At 40.3% G+C, this 27,087-nt stretch overlaps 2 protein-coding genes across 2 annotated transcripts in view; one reads left to right on the top strand and one right to left on the bottom strand.

Annotated features, from left to right (window-relative positions):
• adam22 (ADAM metallopeptidase domain 22) overlaps positions 1–21,589 on the top strand; it is a 58,783-nt gene extending 37,194 nt beyond the window's left edge. Inside the window, exons 7-31 of the mRNA XM_069142814.1 lie at positions 242–308; positions 417–493; positions 1,088–1,162; positions 1,988–2,059; positions 3,341–3,507; positions 3,600–3,684; positions 4,106–4,196; positions 4,299–4,350; positions 7,797–7,896; positions 8,044–8,115; positions 8,439–8,531; positions 8,956–9,036; positions 9,159–9,209; positions 9,294–9,357; positions 9,466–9,571; positions 9,658–9,777; positions 10,284–10,452; positions 11,295–11,406; positions 12,183–12,273; positions 12,378–12,431; positions 13,083–13,190; positions 13,750–13,850; positions 14,282–14,348; positions 17,795–17,918; positions 18,622–21,589. Of these exons, the coding sequence (XP_068998915.1) occupies positions 242–308; positions 417–493; positions 1,088–1,162; positions 1,988–2,059; positions 3,341–3,507; positions 3,600–3,684; positions 4,106–4,196; positions 4,299–4,350; positions 7,797–7,896; positions 8,044–8,115; positions 8,439–8,531; positions 8,956–9,036; positions 9,159–9,209; positions 9,294–9,357; positions 9,466–9,571; positions 9,658–9,777; positions 10,284–10,452; positions 11,295–11,406; positions 12,183–12,273; positions 12,378–12,431; positions 13,083–13,190; positions 13,750–13,850; positions 14,282–14,348; positions 17,795–17,918; positions 18,622–18,642 (2,220 nt within the window). The 3' untranslated portion in view covers positions 18,643–21,589. The remainder of the gene's footprint in view (positions 1–241; positions 309–416; positions 494–1,087; positions 1,163–1,987; positions 2,060–3,340; positions 3,508–3,599; positions 3,685–4,105; positions 4,197–4,298; positions 4,351–7,796; positions 7,897–8,043; positions 8,116–8,438; positions 8,532–8,955; positions 9,037–9,158; positions 9,210–9,293; positions 9,358–9,465; positions 9,572–9,657; positions 9,778–10,283; positions 10,453–11,294; positions 11,407–12,182; positions 12,274–12,377; positions 12,432–13,082; positions 13,191–13,749; positions 13,851–14,281; positions 14,349–17,794; positions 17,919–18,621) is intronic.
• gtpbp10 (GTP-binding protein 10 (putative)) lies at positions 20,385–26,475 on the bottom strand. The gene is made up of 10 exons (XM_069142815.1): positions 26,307–26,475; positions 25,541–25,734; positions 25,301–25,392; positions 24,766–24,910; positions 24,596–24,669; positions 24,418–24,470; positions 24,224–24,331; positions 23,825–23,902; positions 23,538–23,661; positions 20,385–22,771 (listed from the first exon to the last, which is right to left on the bottom strand). The coding sequence occupies exons 1-10, from the start codon at positions 26,337–26,339 to the stop codon at positions 22,560–22,562; spliced, it is 1,113 nt and encodes a 370-aa protein (XP_068998916.1). The 5' UTR covers positions 26,340–26,475; the 3' UTR covers positions 20,385–22,559.
• Positions 26,476–27,087: the final 612 nt, after the last annotated feature.

The raw sequence follows: 27,087 nt of genomic DNA, 5'->3' as shown, positions 1-27,087 counted from the left end.
TGCTGTTGACATCCCGGTGCAGCATGCAGAGTCGCAATTCTGTTGTATTCTGTCCGAGCCCTCAAAAACGTTTGTTTAGTGACCACATCTTCTTTTTTTTTTGTCACATGCAAGTTACCAAGCTCTATAAATGTGTGTACCTGTGTAGTAAAGGCAATACAAATCTGTGTATATAACACTTGGCTGTGATCTGTCTCGCCGATGAACTGTATGACTGAATTCCTCTTTTTGTGTCTTTCAGGGAGATGTTCGCATTCACATGATATATAAATCTGCAGGGGAAGAGGGATTAAGTGATCTTTTCAGTGGTACGATAATGGCTGAAGACATGAGGAATTTAATGTGCAATACATATTTATAGAAGAAAAATTACTATTTCCTGGATGTTGATAGTAATTCATGTTTGTGCCTAATAGGTGATCTACCAGAGCCGCCTTTTCCCAGCCCTCCATTTCCTGGATCAAGAGTTGTTCACAGGAGAATAAAGAGACAGGTATGAGTCTGCTACAAGCATATTTGTTTGAAAATCATCATCATTAGCACGGGGATGCTGATGCACTTATGTTGTGCTTGAGTATATGTGTTTGTGTGCGTGTGTGATAGAGATAATTATGCTCTTGATGCTGTTTGTCCAAACTTGATTACTCTGTTTCCCGCCCATATGTTTTATGTTAATTCACAAAACCAAAGACAGTGCACTGTATCCCAGCTCTCCTGCCTTCCTCTCCTCTTCTTCATCTTCTCGTCTTTTGCTTTTTCATGAAATATTTATCTTATGAGCGGAGGCTGCTTCCAGCCTGATCTTCTCTCAGACAGTGTGCAGCTGTCTGTCTCCCAGCCCTCAGAGCTGCTCTCATATTTTTTTTTTTAAATGGGTGAACAGGCAAACCTGGTTTAGCTTGACAAAGTTTATATTGAATTATTGTTTCTTTTATTTCCTGCGTGACGCAGGAGACATGAGTAGATCTTTGTGTTTACTGTGCTGTTTTTATATTGTCCTTAACATGCCAAGTCATGGGTTGAGGAAAACAAAAGAAAAGGGTGTTGGTGTGTCTCTTGAAATGATAACACTGTTGTCTCCTCTCAGGCTCCATATATGTCACGAAGTGTAGAAGATGAGACCAAATATATTGAGCTGATGGTGATCAATGACCATTTAATGGTAAGATTTTAACTGGGTTTGGTATGAATGTAGAATTATGATAGACTGTATGCGGAAACATTTGTTACAACAATAGTTGAAATAAATAAATAACTTATATAAATGTGACTTTGAAGCCAGAAATGTGCGTGTTTATTTTGCTTGTGCCTCCACCTTCAGATTCTGGGGATCTGCCCACAAATCCATAAAACAAAGTAAATCAAAAACAAAACGAAATGTCTGAGCAAGCATTTTCCTTTTGAATTTGTGGAACTATCCATTATGATTTGTAATGTGGCCTTCTTTGTTGTTACTGTCTTGTAAGCCCTAATGGGCCCAACACCATGTGGTGCGTGACACTCAAACAAACAGATTAATCAACCAATTATCAAACATTTTCCTTAAGCAGCTGGACTCCTATCAGGCTTTTGCTTTAGAGGCACTACTTAATACTGGATCAGGTCATTATATGTTTTGGTATTTCATGGGATTTGTTGAAAGTAAAATATAGAATGCTGCCAGCCCAACCCTTTGAATCACTCTGAGCCCAATATAGGATGCCGGGTGGGCCGAGACTCAAGACTATAAACAGAGTAAGAGTGTACACTTCAAATGCTGCCTTTTGTGCATAAATTAGGCAGTTTTGATCCAACTGTGCCTGACTAAGATCCACTGAGATTGAATTTGTTTTGTTTTATGCATAATAAAGGTGACGTATGGAGTGAATCGAAGGTGCAGACACAGGCTCCTTTTGTTTTGATCTGGCTTAAAAGGACTTTGTTCCAGATTCTGAATACCACTTTTATTTGTTTCCTCTCCACCTCTCTCTTTCTCTCTCTCTCTCAGTACAAGAAGCATCGGCTTTCCGTTGGGCACACGAATAACAATGCTAAGACAGTGGTCAATATAGCTGACATGGTAAGAATTGTATTGATCCTCTTCTTGGAAAGCTTGCCACAAGCACTCCCAGGTACTGGAGCTGAGCACATATTGCACTCCATTTAAAGCCTGTCCTCACTCCATAATATGCTGCGAGCAGCCATTAAACAGCCAGTTATGAGTTTCCACATTTCAGAAGACTGCAGCAGCAGTGAGATCCCAACAGTACTGAGGCAGATATTTCAATGTTTGATTATTTGTCGCCACATGTGTGTGTGCTGTGTTACAGAAATCTGACCTGATGCAGGGTCATGTCAGTAAGATGATAGGCCGGTGATGCTGCAGTAAGGTCATGCTTTTTGTTGTGCCCTTGAAGATGATCATATGTAGCAGGCTGTATTTGCGAAGGACCCATTGATTTCCTTTGGGTATGCTAAACAGTTGCCTTTAAGTTATAGTACATACAGACAAATATAACACAGTTTTAACAGTTGTACATATTGTTGGATGTTTGGATCCTTGACATGTCACCATCAGGAAATATTGTTTTTAGGTAAACTATTTTGAGTCCAAATAGTTTTTTCTTCCTGTGTACCCGATAAAAAACATTTTGGGCTTGACATGTTGTACTTTAACTAGTGTAAAGAATGTTAAGGACAGTAAAGCCATTGTTTTTTGTCCATGACCAACATAGTCTTTACAAAGGAGATTAAGATTGAAAACAGTAGAGGTTTGGTGCAGACTCACCATCTGCAGGTTTTATTGTCCCCTCCACACCGGCAGGTTTGCAACAGCTTTTAATATGATGAACTGTCCACACAGGTACAGAGACAGATAGTGTGAGGTTGTAGGGGCCACATTGGGATTGAACCATACACATATCACTGACCACTTACTCTCTGCTCAGTCAGCTGATTCCTCGAGACTATTGGCATTCAGTTTAAATGCCAATGCTTTCCTCTTCTCCAGTGTTTGTCTGGCCTGGGGCCCCAACAGATTTCCTTCTTATGAAAGCAAATATTATTATTTGCCAACAAGTTTGCTCCCGCTTCGTCCTTCAGATTGTTACCTTTGTTGACTGTCTGGTCTCTTGCGATGCGTGGCTGTCTGGTGACTGGATCATACTGACTGTTTGACTTCTGTCATAATGAAAAGATGAAAATGTTGATGAGTATGAAGCACGCCTGTCTGTGTTGATATTGATCAGGCAATGTCATTCTGTATTTTCTGGCATTTTCAGTCACACAAAGACATTAAACTCAAAGCTTTGTGACTTTCAATAGAAGACTCCTTGACATTGAGTTTACCTTAATTTCCCAGATTTTCAGGGAACAACTTAACACCCGGATTGTGCTTGTTGCCATGGAAACCTGGTTAGCTGACAACAGGTTTAATATTGACAATGACCCCATGGTGACCCTGAAGGAGTTCATGAAGTACAGAAAAGACTTCATCAAGGATAAATGCGACTCTGTTCACCTCTTCTCGTAAGTCTGGATATAAAAAAGAATTACAAAAATGATGTGTTTTATGGGCTCAACAACTTTTTATTAAACACATAACTTTCTCTTTTTATCAGAGGGAATCGCTTTCATAGCAGCTGGGGTGGAGCTTCCTACATGGGAGGAGTTTGCTCTCTCACTAAAGGAGGGGGAGTCAATGAGGCGAGTCTTAAAATTAATGGTAGATTTTATATTATAGATTTCCAAATTTCCCCCTCAGTTCAGTTTTAATTAGATACAGGATACAGCCAACATTAAGTACAGTCACAATGTCAGTAAATCCTAATCTTTTGATGATTTTAAACATACATTAAACACCACAAACATGTTCTGTTTTCTCCTATTAAATGAGGCATATTTCAGTTTTCTTTGTATCAGTACTGTGAGTGTATTCCTGTAATATATTCCTATCATTAGAGTTTGATTTAGATTCATCTAGATGAATTGATTTGGTTGTACTTTTGAGGGGGAATACCTTTGTAACCTCCTTTACAAGACAATCACTTTTCTCCAAACTAATTTAATAATCTGCATATTCTCTTTCTCCTGCTGTTTATCTCCTTTCTCTGTCTTTCTGTGTCAGTACGGGAAAACAAATGAGATGGCCATAACCCTCGCTCAGTCTCTTGGACAGAACATTGGCATTTTCTCTGACAAGAAGAGGATCCTTAATGGTACACAGTTTGAAACTTAATAAGCTCTTTGGTATTAGAAACACACATTCAATTAAAGCATTGTTTTGATGTGATAGCAATGTTTTTTGGTTTTTTTTTCAGGCGAGTGCAAGTGTGATGATCAGTGGGCAGGCTGTATCATGGATGACATTGGGTAAGTTAGTGTAAAAGTACAGTTTAATCTCATCTCACAGCTACAGTCATATCATCTCTCACAGATACTCGTGACTCAGTTTGTCATCAGAGTTTTCTAACATTCTGGCTACAGTATCGAGGTGGATGCAATGTTACTCAGACTAGAGGCTGTTTTTGTCCAAATCCCTGCACAAGTATTTATTCTCTTTAATTTAAAATTGATGGGTATTACCACATTAAAGTTTAATCAAATTAAGTTATAAATGTAGTTAATGGCAACAGTCTCATCCTGCCACCTCAAAGATTTACACTGTGGACACTGTGTTTATAATGTGAAACCGTACAAATTTATTTATGTATTTCAAAACAATTAAAGGTCAACTATGTTATAAACTAAATAATCTAGATGTTTGTTTAAAATATGATCTTAATATTCATCTGTTTATCAATTTAGATATGCTGATATATGTTTTCCCTCCCGCTGAAGTGTTGTTGTAGTTTTATAGTTCACCACTAGGTGTCAGTCCAGGTTTATTTTCCATATGGTAGTTCCTTGTTTATATAACTTCATTGAGCCTCTTCCAGCAGGAACATCTTATGTAATATCTTGTTTGCCCAAATTAGAAAACAGGTTATAAATCAGTCTGTGTACGTTTTGTGTTGTCGGTCTCATGCAGAAATCATGACAGTGTTCGTCTTAAAATGTGTGTACTGTGCAAGCTTGCTTGGCATCGTGCCACTGTGAGCATATGGATGTGTGTGTCTGTAAGAGCCTGTGTGATGTGTGTTTGTGTGTGTATACCCCTCTTCTTAAATACTTCTTGCGTTCCCCCTCTATCCCGAATGGGACAGCAGGTGAGCAGAAGCTTGCTAGAGCGTTGCTTGTGCTGGTTTTCAACCAACTGGCTGCTTGGAGGGGGTTGTCAGTCACCACAACCTTTCCTGTTTCATCCAACAGCACAACAGCCACTGTGGCCCCAGCTTCTCTTTTTATTTAAATGACATGAACAAATACAGTTTGATGTTCTCTTTAAAATACACTGGCTGTATTTTTCATAAACACTTTGTACAATTTCACTTGTACTTAGTGTGTATCCCTCAGTTTTGGGCCGACATCACCTCTGATCAACCAAGAACATTTGATTGATTTCTTTTTTCTAATTATTGAAAGGCTCCTTCTATGCCCTGCCCTGCCCTTTGACAGTCAGGACTTCCCATCACTTATTTTTGTCCATATCTAACCGATTGATACAGTCTGCAATGTCATTCTCATCGAAGGTCGAAAATTTCTACTTCATTTCCCTTTAACAACAGTACACTCCCCTAACGCTCCACGTCCAGATCCTGCTCTATTGGGTTCCTATAACACACCATGCCATGAGGTCACCTGGCAGAGGACAGGTGACTCTGTGCTCTTTTAAGTCTGCCACCTGTAAACTGACACAGTCCCGATTCCCTAAAGTCAATGGTATTTCAGACCTTTGTATTCAATGAGCGATGTCAATCATGTCCATTGACGGAAGTTTATTTTTATCCCTCAGCACCTGCATGTCTGATCTACTTACCGTGAATACTAATACTACTAACTACTCTCACATTATTTCACAGGGTGTAGCTACTCTGTGTGCTTGTTGTGCCTGAGTGTGCGTCTGAGTGGATTTGTGTACTCCTACGCAATGTGTGTTTGGCAAGTTTTTATGGTCATCTTAAATCCTAACTACACCTTGTGTGAAAATAATACTGATCATTTATTGTCCGAACATGGATTAAGGTCGAGTTAGGATTTGGAAATGGTTACACTTTATATTTCTTTTTTATGTTTATATTTCCTTTCTGTTTTCTTTTCATGAAATTACAGATGTTGCCATGAACAAACCAGGACAAAATATGTATTTTAAGGGGCGTGATGTTAAAAGATTTCACATTTTCTGATCTAATGAATCCAAATACCCTAAACTATTACTGAGGATTTAGTAACTCTGCACAGTTCATCAGTGCTGCAGAGATGAATGGCTGTGGTTCAGCCTCCAAACATTCACTCGGGTTCTGATAGGCTGACTCTGATGAATGAATGAAGAAGGGAAGGAAGAAGAAGTGATCTGGATACATGAGGTGCTTCGCACACCTGTATTAAAGATGACGTTACAGTAGTATCTTTTTGTTGTTATACAATAATATAATACATATTTTGATCCCATGGTCCGATCTACTATGAAATAAGGAGTCTTTATCATGGCTGAATAATAATATTCTTCCATATGGTAATGATTGTACTTCTTCACTCGAGCATGCTTCATCTTTTTTTCCACCCCTTATTACTGTTTAAAAGGGGTTGAGAACTACAAGATTTTAACAAGATTCAGCGCCGGCACAAATTTAGAAATCAAAGATACGAATCCCACATCACAGCTGGGACAACTTTGAGCCTGATTAGTTTAGGAAATCTTCATGAAATATTGTAGTGTACTTCATCCTTCATCAAACCATCATTACTGGCTCCTTCTATAATCATCATCATTGTGGGTGGCTTCATTTAGTCACATTATATGTTAAGTAGTCCTCGATTCTTTCTGAATGAGTCTCTCTGTTATTGCATTGCCCTGATGAGACACTCTAGATAAACATGTGCCTGCAGAATAATCAGGAGTAAGCCAAACTGAACAGCAGAAGATGACAATATTTAAGTGTTGCTCAGTGTTTGGTTGGTATGAATAAAAGCTTCGGAATATGTGTTCGATATTTGATTGTGAGAAATTTGCTCACTTCAGATGTTGATTGGGCTCCAGATGAATGTGTTATCTAGCTGGACTTTAACCTTTTATTTTTTAATGAACTGAAGCAATCACAGTAGAGCTTTAAAGAGTTGATGACACTTTCAGTAGAATTTTATTTATCTTCTGATTATCTTGTGAAAACTGATTAGATATTGATGAGGTCTTTTAGGGGCACAATATTAAAGGATAATGCAATAACTGTCTTAAAGTGAATCATTCACAATAGTAATGTTCTTTTTCAGGACAAAGGAAAAACAATGCATCTCAGGATCCATTTACATCCTACACATATCGCCATATGACGTCACTATATTAGCTGTGCTGTATATTTCCTCCCATGTTATTGTAAGGCTCTCCTCTGAACTGTGAGTATGGTAAAACCTGTGATGTATTATTAATGGTGTATGGTTCCTCTGGTAAGAAATGCAAACTTAATAACATACCACAAATTTGCCATTCTCGTGTCTGTACTAGTGACTCTATAAGTTGTAAAAACTGAGAATGTAATTAAGTGTAAAGGTACGAAAAAGACAGATTGTTTGGGCAGAGATGCTTAAAACCATATGTTTAAGTGTTTTGTCCTCTAGTGTTGTTTGGGAGCAAATCCTCTCTCTTTCACAGTAATATCTGGGAATGCTGTTTGTATTGTATCCACGATAACAACATAATACGTTGTCGTTGTTTTGAACAGTTTCTACCTGCCCAAGAAGTTTTCAGACTGCAATGTGGAGGAGTACCATAACTTTCTGAACAGCGGTGGAGGAGCCTGTTTGTTCAACAAACCTCTGAAGGTACGTCACATCTTCACATCTGCACACACACACACACACACACACACACACACACACACACACACACACACACACACACACACACACACACACACACACACACTGTACATGCATATGTATATATTCATTTAACCTTTTTCCACTCAGCTGTTGGACCCTCCAGAATGTGGCAATGGCTTCGTGGAGCCAGGAGAGGAGTGTGACTGTGGCAGTCCAGCGGTGAGTTCAAGTACTGCACCTGAATGGATGGATGCAAATAGGGAGATGTATTTCAAAGAGCTCATTTTATAATCCTCCAAGGGCAAAGAGATGGGCTAATTACCTGACAACAAAACCACCTGCTTTATCAGACTTTAGCTAACGTGAGGTCATTTGAAGCAGTGTCGTAATTTTAGTGGAGCAATCAAAGCCCTGAATACACAGTGTTAACATGATCATTGAGTTTGTCTAGAGGATCCTTTTGAAATAAATTATATGATGAAATAAAATAAAGTAAAAGAAGAAAACTGAGAACAGTTTCTGTTTGCTTGTTTGTCTTTTAGGAATGTGCCAAAGAAGGAGATAACTGTTGTAAGAATTGCACCCTGACTAAAGACTCCAATTGTAGCAACGGACTCTGCTGCAATAACTGCCAGGTACAAAACAGGCCAGGCTACACATTTCATTGTCAAAGTGTGTCAAATATGCCTTATTTGGTCTCGTAGTGGCAATTGCCTTTTGGTTTTCCTTTTTGGTTTTTATTTTATACTTCTCTGAAGAACGCTTGCTCATACTTTTAGTAATGATGCTGATACAAAATCTGAAACCAACTGGAACCAGCAACGTTAACATTTAAATAGTTTTTACCTGCTCAAACTGAACAAAAATGTTTTTCCTCAGTCTCCCTTTCACTGCTGTATGGCAGCTGTTTAACACAATCTAATCCCAAAATTAAAATAACTTGACTTGTCATAGATGGACTAATAGTGGACAGTCAGATGTCATTTCCTGGTTATGCTGCTGCAACTCAAACACAACACCACTTTCAGTCTGTTTGATTTGCATCGTACTCTGCTGCAGATGGAGTATACAGGAGTTGTGTGCCGAGACGCAGTGAATGACTGCGACATCCCAGAAAACTGCACAGGCAATTCCAGCCAGGTGAACATGAGCTGCCCTCATAGAGCCGCCCTCATAGAGCCCTTTGCAGCTGTATATATAAACATATATTGGTATTCAGATGAACATCACAGTATTTTTGAGGCATTCTTTGTGTCTTCCAGTGTCCACCAAATGTGCACAAGATGGATGGTTACACATGTGAAAAAGACCAAGTAAGGCTTTACTGTGTTTTACGTAAAAAAATGTAAAAGCTTTCACTCATGTTATACTGAGATTCACCATATTTCTCTCTACAGGGTCGCTGCTTCAATGGAAGGTGCAAAACCAAAGACAGACAGTGCAAGTACATTTGGGGAGAGAGTAAGTGTATTATCTCACATGCATCTCTACAAAGAATCAAATGTAGTTGGTACTTATAAGATCGTTGAACTGCCACACTTAAAGTCGGTTGTGTTTTTTCTCCGTCAGAGGCAACAGCAGCTGACAAGTTCTGCTACGAAAAGCTCAACATCGAGGGGACAGAAAAAGGCAACTGCGGGAAGGACAAGGACACCTGGATCCAGTGTAACAAACAGTAAGCCAGTCATCTCTGTCAATGACACCGATGGATCTCTTTGTTGTTCTCTCCAGCTGATTTGTGTTTGCACCTTCATGTTTCAGGGATGTTCATTGTGGCTACCTGCTGTGCTCCAACATCTCACCTGCCCCACGACTGGGAGAGCTGCAGGGAGGACTGTCGTCGTTCTCAGTAGCCCGACACAGTGCTTCACTGGAGTGCAGGTACACATCATTGAAAAACCTCCTTAAAATCCTCAAAGCCCAAAATAACAGACTAAAAAAGACTGTTGGTGATGTATCTTTAGTCTTTGACTGTGTTTTATTCCCTGGATCAGTATTTCCAGCAGTTAAAAGATACTGAAAGTTAAAATTATAATTAGTTTTATTGTTGATTAAAACATCAGTGACTCCTTTTGATGTCAATCCTCTCACAATCAAAGTAGTACAGTAAATTTACCTTCCCCAAAAAACAATTTCCTTACTGACAGGGGTCCCATTTGTTCACAATGCACATCCTTCTGGTGGATGAAGGAAATCATTTTTCTACAAAGACGTGGATGAAACTGGTCAATGGATTTTGGATTTAATTAATTTACACAGTGACAAACTAACAATTGGTATGCCTTGAACATTATAAATAGTTTCAACTAAGAGACAGCGGCGTACAGAACAGATACATATTTACTGCAGTGCGACATAATCCTTCTCATGTTGTGTTTGCTGCTCAGTGGTGCTCATGTGCTGATCGATGGAGACACTGACCTGGGATACGTCGAGGATGGAACGGCCTGCGGAACAGACAGCATCTGTTTCACTCACAAATGTCTCTCAATCCAGCAATTCAACTTCAGCACCTGCCCCGGGACCACTGACAAGACCATCTGTTCAGGACACGGGGTACACCGCAACACTGAAAACATATATACATGCGTTGAAACTTCAGCCATTAAAAAACTGTAACAGGTTTCAGGATTCAGGATCACGGTTATTTTGGCTTTCCTATATCAACTTGGTGTTGCCTTTTCTGTAGAATCAGATGTCTTTCTTCACCAATATTTATATTTGTATTTCCAGGGCTGCCCAGTTTATATCAAATATAACCTTGAAGTTACTTTTCTGACACTCCTTTTTAAGACAAATAACCAAGAACAAAAAGTGAACTGCCTTTGGCCACATTTATAATTATGCTAAAAATACAGCTGAGAGAAACTTTGAATAATTCATCAAACCTGGTCATGGTTTAATAACCCATTTTAGGTCTTAACGTCTCTGGACCGCTGGCGTCGTTGATTATTGCGTGAATCCAGATGGTTGGTTTTAGGATAAAAATCTACGTTCAAGAAGAATGTATATCAATCAACCCCAGAAATTGTCATGACCACAGGTGCAAGAAACTATTTTAGGAAAAGAAACAAGTAAGTCGAATTCTGTTGCCAAAGTGTGTTAACAACAATAATGTTACTTATGACGTGTATTGGTTTATACCTCAATAGCCACACATTTGAAAACATTAGTGTTACTCCTAAATCCTCAAACTGGGTGTCTTGTAAAAATATAATTATTCAATAATTTAGTATATCAACAACATTATTTTGTGACCAAAATGTATTTTGTCCCTTATTTTTTTTTTAAATATCTAAATTGCAGGGATTCAGTGTATCTTCAGTGTTTGAAGTTCAAAACCAGAGAAAACAAACATATCCCTTGTTATTACATCTTTTGTAATTGTCCTTCTGTAGGTGTGCAGTAATGAGCTGAAGTGTGTGTGTTACCTGGGCTGGACAGGAGAGGACTGTAACTCCAGGTCTCCGTTCAGTTATCTCGTGGTGGGACCTACCGCGCCTGTTTCAGGTAGATTTTTATTAACGCTTCCAGAGTCTGCTACCGCTGTTCATACCTTTCTCCACATCATATTTTCTGAACTCCTTTCCCTCCCGTCAACTCTTAGGTCTGCACTCTATACCTGTTCCTCTCTCTCCATTCCACTTCAACTCTTTCAGTTGTTCTTTTATTATCCCTGCTCCCCTCTTCACCAATCCACAAGCATTTTAACCTCTTATTTGTTTATCGTTTGTTGCATCTCTGTTTATTTCAGCGTCTGTGTTGGGTTCTTGTCTGCTCATTAAAACCAGCTGCATTTGTATTCACTGAACCATGCATGTCATTCTTTTTGTTTTTTCATTATTTTCACATTCATTCTTTGTCGACAGGCTGATGTCTTTGACGGAGTGACTTGAGGTCAGATTTGAGTTCCTTTTTCATTGTATTTGTCCTGTCTTTGATGTAATTTCCTGATCCTCTTCCTCTCTCACACCCACTTCAGCTCGCCACGGTCGGTTAATTATGACCCCTGTTAAGTTGATACATAAGGAGTCTGTATTGTTATCCTGTGTGGAAAGATAACGCTCAGAGTAGTGCTGGAGGGTTACGGCAGTTTGTTGTTCTTCAGTTTATTCCCCCTTGTTCTCCTTCTAAACCTTTCCTGCTAAATGTACTGTGTTTTGTGTTCTGCTGCAGTGTTTTGTGGTTTGTGTATCCCTATGTGTCTGCATCACCCAGGATACAAGAGACACACACCCAGTTAACACACATTTGGCTTCCCACTCTACTCTCTTCCTCTGTCTCAGGTATCACTAGTACCAACATCATCATTGGGGCCATTGCAGGCTCCATCCTCTTCCTCGCCCTGATACTTGCTGTCACAGCCTGGTGCTACAAGTGAGTGTCCATGTACTTTTTGTGTGATGCTTTATGAAGTGCAACAGTTTTGATAAAAGATAAATTATTTATGGGCTGTAATAAAGATACTGTTATCTTCACAGGAGCTACAAGCAGAGATGTTATGTCGAGTCCGAGGTTCACCGGAGATTCTGCCGGTTTGCTCACTTTAACTGTATTTTTCACGTGTTGCATTTTTAGAGCTGTGACTCTAAAATGATTGGCAGAGCTGTGCCTTGTTTCGGTGTATTTGTAGTTACTGTTCTCTCAATAATATTTTTATTTTTTTATTTTCCATTACAATGATGCTTTTAAAAATGTTGCATAATAGTAAATAATCAATAGTTTTTGAATACAACAAACGTTTTTGTGAAATGATCCAAAAACACATTGTAAAATGTAAATTACAAATCTTCTGAGAACCTGAGGAGGGAGAGAAAATCCTTGGAAATACTCCAGTTTGTATTTGGTAACCAAGAACATTTATTCAAGTAAATGTTCGACAAACTAACTATAAGGATCTTGTTTGCCAACTGGAGTAAGACAAAATCCACACAAATAAGACAGAAATACAAGTTTCTTTGCTTGAATGTGATACAGACACAAGATATGTTTACACTCAGTGCAATAATTGAACTTCTATTTCTGTAAATCAATCACTGAGGTAGACAAACACAAGGCAGACTGAAGAAAGTTAAATACACCATGTTATAGTACAAACAAAAAGTTTCAGTTATAAATAATTTTGTAATCTTCCTGTGATGGTGTTTAGTCGTTCAGCATCTAAAAGCATTCTTCTGCATTTCCAGGCAAATGCCCCAAGGTGACTATGGCGTCAAACCTGGGGATGCAGATTCCTCTTGCAGTGACATGCCTCCAGGTGTCAGCACAAACTCCGGCTGCAGCTCCAAGAAGAGGTCAGCCTGCCTGTCGCACCTGCAGATTTGCACCCTGTCCTTCACTCCCTCCATCCCATCCATTTCTCAGAACATCTCAATATTTGGCTTCAGGTGTGCCATCTCATCATCGCTCATCATTTGCTGGCAATTGTGTATGTGTGTGTGTGTGTGTGTGTGTGTGTGTGTGTGTGTGTGTGTGTGTGTGTGTGTGTGTGTGTGTGTGTGAGAGAGTGAGCGTGTATGAGCTCAAAATGTAGTTCATATCATGCTTTGTTACTATCATGGCTTTCATGAACTGTTTTGCTTTCCCTGCGACTCTTTTGGAAATGAACCAAACTGTCCAAATTCGTGAAGATTTTGGTAATGGAGAAATGAGTCTCTGTACTCTGCTTCTCATATGATGTCATATTATGCAGCTGTCATGATAGAGCATCATGGCTCATAATGTTGACATGGCGTGTTCATCCTCTCCTTCACTGACCTTAGCAGTTGTTTCGTTTCCACCTGTGCAACAAACGTGCAGCATCTCAGAGGGAAACTGCTGAGCTCTTTTGTTTTGTCCATGTTGTGTTTGTAGATCGAACGGCCTGTCCCACTCGTGGAGTGAGAGAATTCCCGATGCCAAACACATCTCTGACATCTGTGAAAACGGGCGACCGAGGAGCAACTCGTGGCAAGGTAACGCACAAATCCCCCCCCACACACACAGCACATAGCAGGAAACAGTTGAGCTTCTCCTGCATTGAATTTCACTTCAGAAACAGGAACTGCAACAAGTTTGTTTCCTCAAAGCAACGAATGCAAAGAGACAACATGCCTGTGGTAAAAAAAAAAAAAAAAGAGAAACAATTCACTTTATGTCGTTATCATGTAAAGTAAATGCTATCTGTAATATTGTGGATATAATGTGGTATGAAGCCAAATTAATCAATGCATGAGGTAGTTTTGCTTTTATTTTCTTAACCACCGGAGTGCTGTGACTTTCCTGAACTTGCTTTGGGAAAACAAACACATTACACCTGCTCATACTAGTTCTCTCCGGCATCACAATACATGTTTTGCATGTTATTGTATATATCTAAAGTGAGGGTTTGTGTTTTTCTCTTCAGGAAACCTGAGCGGTAATCGTAAGAAGCTGAAAGGAAAGAAGTTTCGCGCTCGCTCAAACTCCACAGAGTAAGTTCCTTGGGAGGTTGATCATGTTGTGAAGTCAGTAAAGATTGCACACACAATCTGCAGATAATCAGATTCTGTAGTGGAAAAAAAACAAATTTATCAGGGTATTTTAAAGGATAAAGTCTTTATTTTGTATTTTCTATGTCAACAAATCACACAAAAAGACAGAAACAAACAATGTTTTAGTCAACTTCTCAACACTAACTGTCTTTTCTACCTTTCTGTGGCTCCATTGGTTCTTACTGAAAATATTTATCGTTTAAAAGAAACAGGCAAAAATGTATACTTTCATTTTTTTTAAAAAGGCAAAATAATCTCATAAAACAACTGGGTACTGAAGCTTTTAGGAAATGTGAAGCAAACAGGAATCAGTACTGTGTTTTTATCGGAAACTATTTTCACCTGTGGATTAACACATGCTTGGTGAGCCAGAGAATATTTACATTGACAGGAGTAGACTCAAAAGAAATGACAGTGCCTGTGTTCATTGCAACAGTGCAACAGTGTGCCTCTATGTTTTTAATTGTGCAACAGTGAGAGTCTATGGTGCAGAGGAGTAACTCATATCAGGCTCAGGCTCCACAAATGTTCTCATAAGATCAATTTATTGTTGGTTCTGGTCTTTTCATGAGATTTGTTGATGTTAAAAAAATAAAGAACATGGCTGTACTTATCCTTTAAAGGTGAGGTGTAGGTCTAAATAAACCTCTGGCTGCTTTCCTCAAATTTGGTATCACAGGTAGCGAGAGGTATAAATAGTGTGTTGCACTGAGCCTCATAAGTCAGAAGACGGTGAGATGCAGTTGTTTTTCTTATCAAACTCTGAGCTCCTGTCTGGCTTGTGAGGCTGTACTGCACCTCTAAATCTTGTAAACTCTCCTCAAAGTGGACACAGATTTGCATATATACCTGTTGACTGTGAATGAGCGATGAGCATCGGCTGCCTCCCAACCTGGCGTGTCGGCTGGTCTGTTTGTGGGTTTGAAGGTCTTGCTATTTGAAGTGGTCTGTAGTGCACCTGTTCTCATTGTGAGCACGAGACTGACTGAGTGGCCGGAAGCTCGCTGCTTGGAATGAAGTGAAATGTGACCGATATGCAACTGAGCCTGTGAACACACGACACAGTTGTTTGTGATTTTCACGGTGCTGTTTCGTCTGAAACCACACACAGGTCTGTCTGCCATCTTCTCACCATTTTCTCAACTGCATCTCGTTCAGAATATCTTTGCTCTGCTCTGCTCTCCTAAAATAATTCCTCTTCCTCTCTCCCTTCCCCACACTCGCTTATTTCTGGAGGTTTTCTGTCCTTTTCATTTCCTTCTTTTCTTTTCTCTCTCCCCCCCTCCTTGTGTTGTTATTAACTTCCCCTTCCCCCTCCCACAGGTATTTAACCCCTCGCTTCAAAACAGAGTTTTATGATGTAACTAAATGGGTAGAAGATGTGAATAAAAACACTCAAGGACCTTTCCTTAGGTATTACCTCAGACCATGTCCTGTACCCCACACGCTTGTCCAAAACTCCCTCACTTTTGGTTTCATTTGTGGTTTGGAAAGTTACGATTTACAGCCAATCTGGAGAAGCTTTATTTAAAGTTACATCTCAGTGAACGTGTTATCGACAGCTGGCATGTTGCAACTTGGAGTTTTTAATGAAAAAGGGTTGCCACTGAGCATCAAAAAAGGATGTTTAAAATGAGTTTTTATGCTTCACATTTTTTTTGAAACAAGTGCATTTCAATTTGCGGATTTTAATTTTCTGCTTTATTTTATTGATGCAAAACAAATAATAGCTATAACTGCTTGTGCCAATGTGCCAATTATAATTCTGTTATTTTATTCCTAATTTCTCTTTATTCCCTTCTTTGCTCCTCCCCCTCAGTCTCTTGCTACCTCTGCATGTTCAGTGTTGTTCTGTCAGTGTGTGTTCGTGTGTCGGCTCCGCCTCGCTCCCAGTGACCTCATGTGCCTTCGCATCAGTGTGATGTCATTGCCGAGTCAAACCTTTCGGGTGCCGCTCTGACATCATCACTGTGCTGTTGTGACAAACTGTTTTGCTGACTTTCTGAGCGTGTCCACAAGGTCTACAGATAATCACAAACACATAAAGGTTTCCTTAACAACGAGGAAGCTCATGGTCACGACTGGTTCGGTCGATCACCTGGTCCCATGCCAGCGCAACGACTGTTTCTTCACATGTACAAAGCAAACATCACCAAACAGTCAATCGGCACTGGAATCTATAGACCTTCACTGTATCCAGGAGCACGTTGCTTACCTGCGTTAAAACATCTACCAAAGTCCAAAAGAATGGAGAGACATGGAGCTTTACATCCGCGAGCCTGGTTACAGAACAATGCATTTTAACTATCAGCAATGTTACATGACTGAACTGACTTCTTGATGATTTCCATCACTTAAACATTCACTTTGTGCTGTAAAAGACAACTACATTAAGTAAACATCTTAACAGCAACCTGCAAAATGAATTTTAGACTAATCAGACACTAATCAGAAAAATAATCTAAACATCTAATGTACCTAAAAGGTCTGCACAGCTCTGTATGTTGAGATATTTCAGTCTGAACCAAAGTGGTGAACCACTCTACAGACCAACATTACCACCCATGGACCTACACTGCTGCCATGGCTAAAAAAAAAATAACAGTGAATCACTTCTTATTCAGGTTTTTTAAATAAAAAATAAATGTTAATATTGGGATTTATTGTGAGGAAAAACTCAAACCAGTGGTCCTCTCGCTCCACTCTCTCCACTACTTTGAACAACTCAGGACTTTTTCATCACCACACCACAGTGGTGTTTACAATCTACTGCACATGAGGCAGGAGGTCTTCCTGTGACAGGACCTCTCCCTCTGATTCTCAGTATGTTGTTCTTACCCAGCTCCGGTCTGGTCTGTCGTCCCAGTCTCCTTATTCTACTCTACACAGACTGATGTAACATATTAAGACAACACACCAGCTCGGCTGACAGCAGAGGTTATCTTTAGCGGAGTGATGTTTCACACTGGCTAAACATATATTTCTGCAAAGTCTGGCTAAAGGTGTGTTTGTGCTTTCTGAAAATGCTGTGGCACGGTGAAGCATGTGAGGAAACTGTGATTGTGTCCACACTGCAGCCGGAAACTCTGTACAGAGGTTGTCCTTAAAAGCAAAGCATCGGTCACACTAGTTTATTTTTCAGCAGATTATTTGATCTGTCTCTTTGCTTTTGGCGAGCAGCGGCAAGATGTTTTAAGAGCAACCTCCCTCTTTATGAAGGTGAAAACTGAATAACTGGAGCAGCTCAAGGAGGTTGTTGCCCAAAGTCACAGATCTAACATTAGCTCAACCTCATTCGTTCATCTGTGTCTTTGGCCAACTTAATCCTACACCAATGAAGCAAGCAGAGGCAGTTGTTTAATGATGTCACTTCCTCTCCTCCTCAGGACGCTATCCCCTGCCAAGTCTCCCACTTCCTCTACAGGATCTATTGCATCCAGCAGGAGATACCCGTACCCTATGCCCCCTCTCCCCGATGATCAGAGGAAAGCCAACAGGCAGAGTGCCAGGGCAAGTACCAATCAGAAGGGCACGACATAATTTAAAGCCGGATTATAACACTAATTTGGCCTTGATGATTTGATGGTTGTCAATTCAGAGGATATAATGTGCACTGGTTAATACTGAATGGGGCAGATCAGTATGAAGTGTGTAAATATATGATGTGGATAAACCTGAACACGGAGCTGTAACTTTTAGCAGGACGATGACAGAAATGTTCTGTTTGAGGTTTTTTTTTGTGTCAGGGTCAGCTGCATGATATTTTTGTCCTTTGAGATGGTCACTGTGTCAGATTAGGTGATTACAAAGCTATACACTGGTGCCCTGATTTGGATAACAAACACAGCGGACTTTACATTGGACCAGGTGCTTCTTTTCCAGTTTATAGAAGCTGGAGGAGTGTGTGCAGTACAGGGCTGTGCAGCAAACATGTGTGAATCATTTTTGTAATGCCTCTGCCCCGAATGTGAAAATATAAGTTAGTTTCACTAAAATAAAGTAAAACATCATTTTATTTCGCCACATTTAGTGGGCCAATGTCACAGAGCACATCGTAAAAAAAAGGATAAAGCCAGTGTTATTTTTTTTTTTTAAACATAATATCTCTAAAAAGATGAAGCCCACAAGTGACTGGCCAACACTGAACTATGGCGCACATTTAAATGTCTTTTCTTTCTCTTTTTTTATGCCCCTCCCTTTACTCTCTCTACAGCTGTGGGAGACCTCAATATAACAGCAGTCTTGCCCACTCTGCAAAGGTCCTCGAAGAACTACACTTGTCTCTCCTTTTCTATGAATGAAAAACACAACAATGAAACAAAATTGACTCTAAGCATCTAAAGAGAAAGAGAGAGAGAGAACCCCCCACTGGACACGAAATAGGCAGAGGTGTGTTTGAGTTAAAGTGGGAGTTAAAGTCAGTATTTCCGAGGCCGTCTTGCCAAATGGCGTCATTCAGTGGAACCTCTACAAGATGATGCGGCGTGCTGGTGGAGAAAGCAGCTTCACATCCACTGCAGACCAGCTGGAGCTCAGACCGAGCTGTTCCTGTCTGCTCAAGCCTCACCAATGGGACTGGAAACCCCCACCACTCTGATCCCGCCGCCACCCGTTCTCAGAACCTCCTTGACATCCTCCTTAGCTCTGCCCTTGTCGTACTCACCTCGATTACCCCCCCCCCCCCCGAGATGTTCATGCTCCCCTCTAAAAGTGGAGCCGGGAGCAGGTCATCGTGTCACACTGCATTGCTGGATTTTTGTCGGATCATTTTGACGCACGTAATCACTGTAGAAACTCCCAACATTGTATGCATGAGACAACCCTGTTTATCAGCAAACCTCCTCCGACTGAAAAGAACAGCGGTCTGATCAGAAAGGAAAGCATGCGAGGGCGGCAGTGGTTTTATACCTTCTGTAGGCTTTAACGCTTTCCCTCCACTAAAGGTAACCCACATTGTATCACCAGTTAAACCTCATCACCTACGACATGGACCGGACACAGACCCTGATCCTAAACACCCCCCCCCCCCCCCAGCCCCGCCCCGCCCCGCTCTTCCTCCCCTCCGTTTGTTTGTGTGTAAATATGTACAGTAAAAATACACACAGAGTATGTTTTTTGCTTTTATTTTGAAAGACGAAAAGACAGTCTCTTCTCGGTTTTTTTGCTGAATTGTGCTGTGGACAGAAAGCGGATCTCTGTAGATAAGAGTAGAGACCCTGCAGTCCTTCTTCTGCCTGGGTTTCTATTTTCTGTCTTTAATATTTCTCCCCTTTGTGACTGTGACCTCTATAGCTTTCTCCATCCACAGCAGAATGTAATTGTTTTTTTTATATTATCTTAGCACTATTTTCATCCATCCCTGTGAGAAACACACAGACGTCCAATAACGTCAGTTGTGGCACATTAAGAGTGTTACCGCAATGGGTTTTTTTTTTGACGAGTATTAATTTAGCAAAATTTAAATAGTTTCATGTGCCATTCCTGCGTGAAATGAATGGGCTGAGATGTGTTTGGTGTAGTTTTAGATGTGCCACTCTTATCACTCATGTGGTTTTGGAAATATCCCCCAATGATAATGATAAGATGTGTTTAGTTTCCCCCGATTCTCCATGTGGATGTTTGAGACCAGTGTGCTCCCATTTTGACCACGGCAGCACATGTAGGCACTTGAATGTCAGAAGAGGAGGTGAATGTGGCTGATAACTGGGCCAGGATCTGGAAGTTGTGATTGAAATGTGCATTTTGGATTTAGCTGTGATGATTGAGATATTTAGCCTTGTAAATGATTAACTATGCTGTACAGTGCTTGCTGTTTGAGCTTGTGAAGACCGACAGCATGACAGTTCTATATCAAATTATTTCTGCGGTAGGCTATTTGTGAGACCATAAAGGGACACGAGCATGTCACTGATAGGACTTTCCCCCCCTTGTTGCCTATCCCTGTTGTCTTAATGGGTTTGTGTACCACAGACTGCACTGCTTGTCGACGACGTCAGGAAAATCCATGGCAGGAAGTGACAGGGTTTAGAAATGATTACGAAAGTTTTTGTGCTTCGACTGATGTCATGCCAGTGTAGCTATTTCAGGTGGATTTCTGGGATACGAGTCCCACTCCCTAACAGCAAGTTCATTGTACAGTTACGATTCATTGCTCTACCTTGCGTAGAAACTGTTGTCTTAAGGCCTCATGTTCGTCATGTTTAGCTTTCGTTCAAGTGTGGGCACTTTTACATTTGTAATTCATGTATGCATTAGGACTGTATAGGTAATACGATCTTCACAATATTGGACTAATATTGCTTCTAGTATCTTTTTTATTAAGTACCTTTGTAATGTTCACTTTTTTTCCTCAGCATTATGTACAGCAACTATTCAAACAGTAATTAAGTGCATTATTGTAATTACGCGTGTTGATGAGTTTGAATGGAGACATGTTGACTTCTTGTTTTTAACACGTTTGTCCTGGGGCCAATAGCAGCTGTTGTTCCTTTGGCATGTGCTGATGTGTATGATTTAAGGTTTGGACACTTGTTGTAAATGAGATCTGTATGGGCTCATGATTTGCCTTCTACCAGAGCTTTCGTCTTTGCTCTGGTCTTCTTCAAGTATTGGTCAGTGTCCACTGGCTCAGTCATCTTCCCGAGCTAAAGAGAGGATCATCTCAGAGCTGCTGAGTCATTTTTTTAACATCATAGTACTGTGCTGCGGCGAGACATTCGTCCTGGACATTGCACTGTATGACACTCTGAGGACTCTCCACCGAGGATGGGACCATGCAGGCTGCAGTGATTTCTGTGATTGTACAGCTGTCGATCCTCCAAACATATCTACTGTATCTTCCTGCGCACACGGCTGGACTGACCGATACCAACAGGAGGCCTCTGACAAACGTCCCCACAGTCTGTCCAGCCAGAGACTTGAATGTATTCGTGTACTGGAGCACACCAACCACCCGGTCTCAGCCACGTGCTCCCATCCTGCCAGACTCATTGGCGCTCTGCTCCAGGAACCTTAAAAACCCCACATGTACTAATTCAAATACTGCAGTTCTGTCCTTTTTAATTTCAAAATTTTGCCTGTATGCTGTACAGACTGATGCAAAAATCAATCCCCATATTTTTTTTCCCCTCTTCATCATTCAGTATTGTAATATATTTAATATAAAATAACTTTCATCAACACATCTGTCTATCATTTCTAAGAAAAACACTACAGTTAAACAGGAAAATGGACTCGAATGTATTAACAGTTCTATGATACAAAATGGGAAAGAGCGACAAAGCTGGGATGCACTGATCCGAGAGTAACCTTTTTTTAGAGGACCGAGTATCAGCCAGATGTGACTGATCCACACGAAGTATAATTTCTTTGTAAATGTCATATAATTCAATGTTTTGATTCATAATTATTTCAGTCACTTTCGGCTGCAGACGGCTTTTAATGCCGCAGTAATTCCTGTCCTCATCTTAAGTAGAAAGTATTAGTTTTACAGTAAGTAATAGCAACTTAGGGAAAAGAGCACTGGTACTGTGTTGATGTATCAGAATCGGTATCAGGGCCTCCCTAAAACAAACAAACACACACACATAAAATAAATACAATCTGAATCTTTTTGGAACAATGAAAAAAACTGAAAATAAGTATCTGCTAATGTAGTCTCCCGTAGCAAGACCTGTTTCCAGCACTCTGGTATAGGGAGAAAAAAAACACTCTTGACTGGTTTGTTTTTCTTTGAACCAATCACAATCGTCTTGGGCGAAAGTGACCTTACAAAATACTGTCAGGAAACTTGTTTTGGTGGAACATTTGCACGTAGGGAGACGAGCCCTGGCCTTAAAATAGCTAGATCCCCAGAATAAATCAAAAAGTACCGAGCAGACTTTACTGCATGATCCAAATCTTTATCAAAACTTGCTGCTCGGAGTTTGTTGTTGCCGTTTCCTGTTGCAACGGGTAATTTGAAGACGGTAACACATGGATAGCCGAAAAGAAAAAGACTGTCCACTGAAATATCGGGCAATCGGTTATTGAGAATTTGATGATCTGCAAACACACCAGCCAACCTTTGAAGCGCAGTTCAACTCTTCCTGAACTTGATGTCATCGAGCACTGTAGGTCCCATTGAAGTGGGTTGGATGTTGTCCATGTTTGTCACAAACACTCGTGTGCGTGGTACCTCAGTGCCTGCAGTTTTTCTTGACGGAAGGCTTTAGTTTCCATGGTGGCGTCTTCATCGAGTGACTGTCGGATGCAGCTTTTCAGATGATCGATACCAAACCCAGTGATGGCAGAAACAGGAACCACGTGTCTGAAGGTCATATAGTTCTTTGGTATCATGTCATCAGGCAACAGATCGGAGAACTCTGCAGAGCAGAAGGAAGAGCAACAAAAACACAGAGTCTATTATTGAATGCATATCTTTTTTTGTTTTCTTTCATCTTGACGTCGGTCCTAATTATATATCTTCTTAGTGTCTTTATCAAAATTGGTACAAGGCTAATTGTCTTCTAAATCCACCTTTGTACAAAATTTCCTCACATTAAAAGGTAGAATTAAGATGTATTTAAGTAAAAGAAAAAGTTATATTTACATGATTAGTTGTAAAATAGGATCGGGGGAGGTTAGTGTTAAATAGCACTTTACAAAATAACTCTTTATTTGTGATTTTATTTTATTTATTCGTCACATTTTAAGGGTACCTTCTCAAGGCAACATATTTTTAATTAATAAGAAAATAGAAGCCGATTAAATCTGAGAAACTTTCTTTTTTTTCTTTGACGCAGCCAGGACATTAAACAGGATCTGGCATCAGATTTAAACTGTTTGCAAAGAGGCAAGAGGTCACCGTGTTATGCTCTTTTTTATTTTGTGAAAGCATTTACTGATATCTCAACCCAGAGCCGAATACATTGACAGTTTCTGTTCATGTGTAGAAAAAGATGACACATAAAATTGGGATGGTCAGGAACTTAAAAAGGGAAATTGATTTCCATCTTTACTCCTACATATGACACTTTTCTTCTAATGTCAGAAATCTTAGTCATATTAACTGAAATTGTATTATATGTGTGTCAAACTATAAACAATGAAGTAGTAAGTTTTTAGTAAAAAAAAAAAAAAAAAGCCTACCTTCTGGGTTTTGTAGTTGCTCCTTCAGCTCTTCTAGTTTTTCCTCAGCGTCAGGCAGGTCCATCTTATTCACCGCCAGTAATGCAGGCTTCAACACCAGCTCCTCTTTGTACAACTCCAACTCCTTCAGGGAGGAGTGACAAAGGAGCGGAGTATGAAGAAGATGAAGGAGGAGGTAAATAAATAGTACAGGAGTCGTGAAAATTAGAAAGAATAGCTGACAACTTATTTATGATTGTTTCATTTACGTTACAGTCCGATCATCAACATCCCAGCTTCAGACTCACCTTGGTGAGAAGTTGCACAGCTTCAAAGGCCGACCTAAACGCTGTTTTACTTGCCAGCTGGAAACCGCAAACATCCACCTGCAGTCAGACAAAACACAGGCAACAAAAAGTCCATTGTCATCGGAGGCCATTTTCAGCAGCTTACTCTGACCACACTCTCACATATCCAGCATGTAGGTGTCAGTTTGTGTTTTCACCGTCACTACACTCGGGATGGGTCATGATTTTCAAACAGTCATTAAATAATTCAAAATATAAAATAGTTTATGCAACTATTGTCTTGTGTTAAAAAATATATACAGTATTTGCCCTTGTTTTAAAGGCTTCAAATAGTAAACATGAAACCCCCCAGTGAATAGCGAATAATATTTTTGCTTTAACATGCCCATCTATACACACCACAAATAAGAGCTGCTTGGTCCTCTCCACATGCTTCAGGAACTTGTGGCCCATGCCTTTGTTCACGTGCGCCCCCTCAATCAGCCCTGGGAGGTCAGCAACTGAGATCTACCATAAAAATAAAAGCATTGCTCATCGATCAATGAAGACAAGTTACAGGACAATACAATAAGTACAAATATGCACTCCCGTACCTGCTTGTAATCTTGGTACATCACTTTACCAATCTCTGGCTTCAATGTCGTGACTGTTGTATAGATTTAAGAAATACCAGAAACAGATTAATATTGATTGAACTTTTCAGCTCGGACAAAAGCTCAAATGAAAACAGATCAACACATCATATCCACGCGTGTATTATTGTGCACTTACAAGCGTAGCTGGCGATCTGAGGTGTGGCGCTGGACAACGCCGTCAGGAGCGAGGACTTCCCTGCATTTGGAAACCTGACGGTGATTCATCACAAGAAAAAAAAAAATCAGACATCCAAAGAAGCTGTCTGAACCTGAAATCAGTTTGTGTCCGTGTGACTCTGCTCTCACCCCACGAGGCCCACGTCCGCGATAAGTTTCAGGTCCAGCCGGATGTGTTTAGCCTGGCCTTTACTGGGCTCAAACACAGAGCGGAAGGAGCCTCCGGATCCTCCTTTAGCCACCATCACACGATCGCATTTAGCATTCAGCTCACCTTGTAGAAGAACGGTTGAGGAAATAAGAAGCCACGTTTTCACTGCAACATCAGGTGGGTATTCCAATCCAGTTAGGCGACAACTATATTTTATGTCATCAATGATAAACCTGATTAAACAACCCAATGTAAATATTTGTTTATATTTCAAGTTAAAACTTTTCTGCTGTGCCGTGTCGAGCTCTCTCTTTATGTTGTGTTTTCTGACATTCTCTGTGCGATGCACACACAGCATTAAGTCTTCGTTCCTTGAACTCAAAATAAAATAAAAAAAAATTCAGGGCGGTTCAATGAGTCTCTATTAGACAAAACAAACATTACATGACTGACTGTGCTGCCCGTGTTTGATAAAAAAATTAAAAAAAAAAAAAAAAAAATGGAGGGACATACCAAGTATTCTGCCATCATCAGTGGTGACAGTGATACCGACAGGAGCAAGAACCTCGTTGTCCTTCCCTCGCTCTCCTTTCAGAGCTCGGACACTGAAGATAAACAGAATTCAAACAGCTGATCAACCCGAGACAACAGTACAAGAACAAAACACCCGAAGGTCGCTGACAAATTCAATTAATGTCAGCGTATGTAATGTAAGTCATGTAAAAAAAAAAGTTGTATTTTATTGAAACCTACCTGCTGTTGGCTCCTGCTCCACCTACAAAACGTTTCTGTGGGTATTTGTCCTTGATTCTCTTCAAGGTCATGTTCTTTGACGCCACCATCCAGACATCTCCGCCGTTCCCTCCTTGTCCCCCAAGACGGGGCAAACCCATGCCACCGCTGCCTCCACGGACGTACAGGCGCAGGTTGTCCAAAAAGTTTCCATACTGCAAAAAAGAGACATTACACCGGAGTGACATTCAAAAACACATCCAAGTACCTTTAGGCGGGACATCACAGTTAACCTAAACTGAATCAAATATTTGAACTTTGCATGTACATCATTTACTGGCATGAGACATATGAAGTCATAAATGACAATGTCATTGGTTTAACTAGGGATGTACAATATTGGATTTTTTTTTTTTTGCCAACATTTTCCAAGTCTTTTAGTCAACTACTAATACTGATATATGCACATATTTTTTTCCATTCAATTGCAGAAAATTCCTTATGATGTTTCCTCTAAATGTAACGACCCACTGGCAGATACACATACAAAATAGTGCTTTGTAAACATAAAGCTGTGATACACCGTAAACATGAGGGTTGTTTTTTTTCGGGATTGTTCTTTTCCTGCTCGACAGTCACAGTTATCCGACGAGCATCTTACTCTTCTGTGAACTTAGCTGTTAGCAGCCCGACAACAAGCTAGCTGTCCAGCTAATGTCAAACGTTGTGTGAAACCCTCGCTGTTCAATTATTCATCTTCACAGTACATGTCTGTAGCAGTTCGTACCTTCCGGAGACAAATCCTACTGATGTGGACCATCTTCGGTGGCGTTCAGTGCCACTTTTTGTTGTTGTTGTCTTATTCCCGCAGCTGGCTGCTAGCACACATGTGTTTGTGTGATGGATCCGGAAGTGGTGGACGGTTTCTGTCCGCTCATTGGATGATGAGGTGGAGAGGCGGGGCTTCGCAGGGTTGAGTGGCGGATGAGATGCATGACTTTATGTTTAACGCAGCTTATTCTTTCGCTTAGACACAAGATATAACATTAATACAGCGACACATGGAAATGTAGCCCATTGAAATGCAATGATAGTTTTTAGTGCAATGACTTTGAAACCCCGTATAAATTGCGCCTCACCATTACCTAATATTTTAAATGTATATGTCCTTCTCAAGGGGCTAGGGACACTAGGTAAATAAGCTGTCCGATCAGGGATGTAACCCCCCCCCCCCCCCCCCCAAAAAAAAAAAAAAAAAAAAAAAAAAAATTAAAGTTATTTATTGATACTGTCCGTGGTGTCTGAAACGTTCTCAAATGCATGTTGAACACAGCACTTCATGTGTTGTGACGGTTGTGATGCTCTTTGAGCTATTGCTGTAATAGGCATCACAACAACAACAACAACAACAATATTTAGACTGTCTTTGAAGGTTATTGCATTCTTACTTTTAATTTAGCGAATTAAAAAAACATGCTTTTACTTGCCAGCTCAGTCTTCTTACTCTTGATAGATACATTTTCTTCCTTGCAGACCACTTCAACCTCTGAGATATTTGGAGCACAGCA

Source organism: Embiotoca jacksoni, unplaced genomic scaffold (genome assembly GCF_022577435.1).
Source record: "Embiotoca jacksoni isolate LCO1_2020_lvr unplaced genomic scaffold, fEmbJac1.0.p SCAF_11, whole genome shotgun sequence".
NCBI lineage: Eukaryota > Metazoa > Chordata > Actinopteri > Embiotocidae > Embiotoca > Embiotoca jacksoni.
This window is presented reverse-complemented; position numbering and strand designations above follow the sequence as displayed.

Excerpts from the sequence above, each read along its gene's own strand:
- gtpbp10 (XM_069142815.1), bottom strand. The coding sequence starts at position 26,339 with ATGGTCCACATCAGTAGGATTTGTCTCCGGAAG. Across the intron at positions 24,670-24,765 it reads GCGGACGTGGGCCTCGTGGG|GTTTCCAAATGCAGGGAAGT; the intron begins GTGAGAGCAGAG and ends AATCACCGTCAG. Across the intron at positions 24,471-24,595 it reads TCAGATCGCCAGCTACGCTT|TCACGACATTGAAGCCAGAG; the intron begins GTAAGTGCACAA and ends TCTATACAACAG.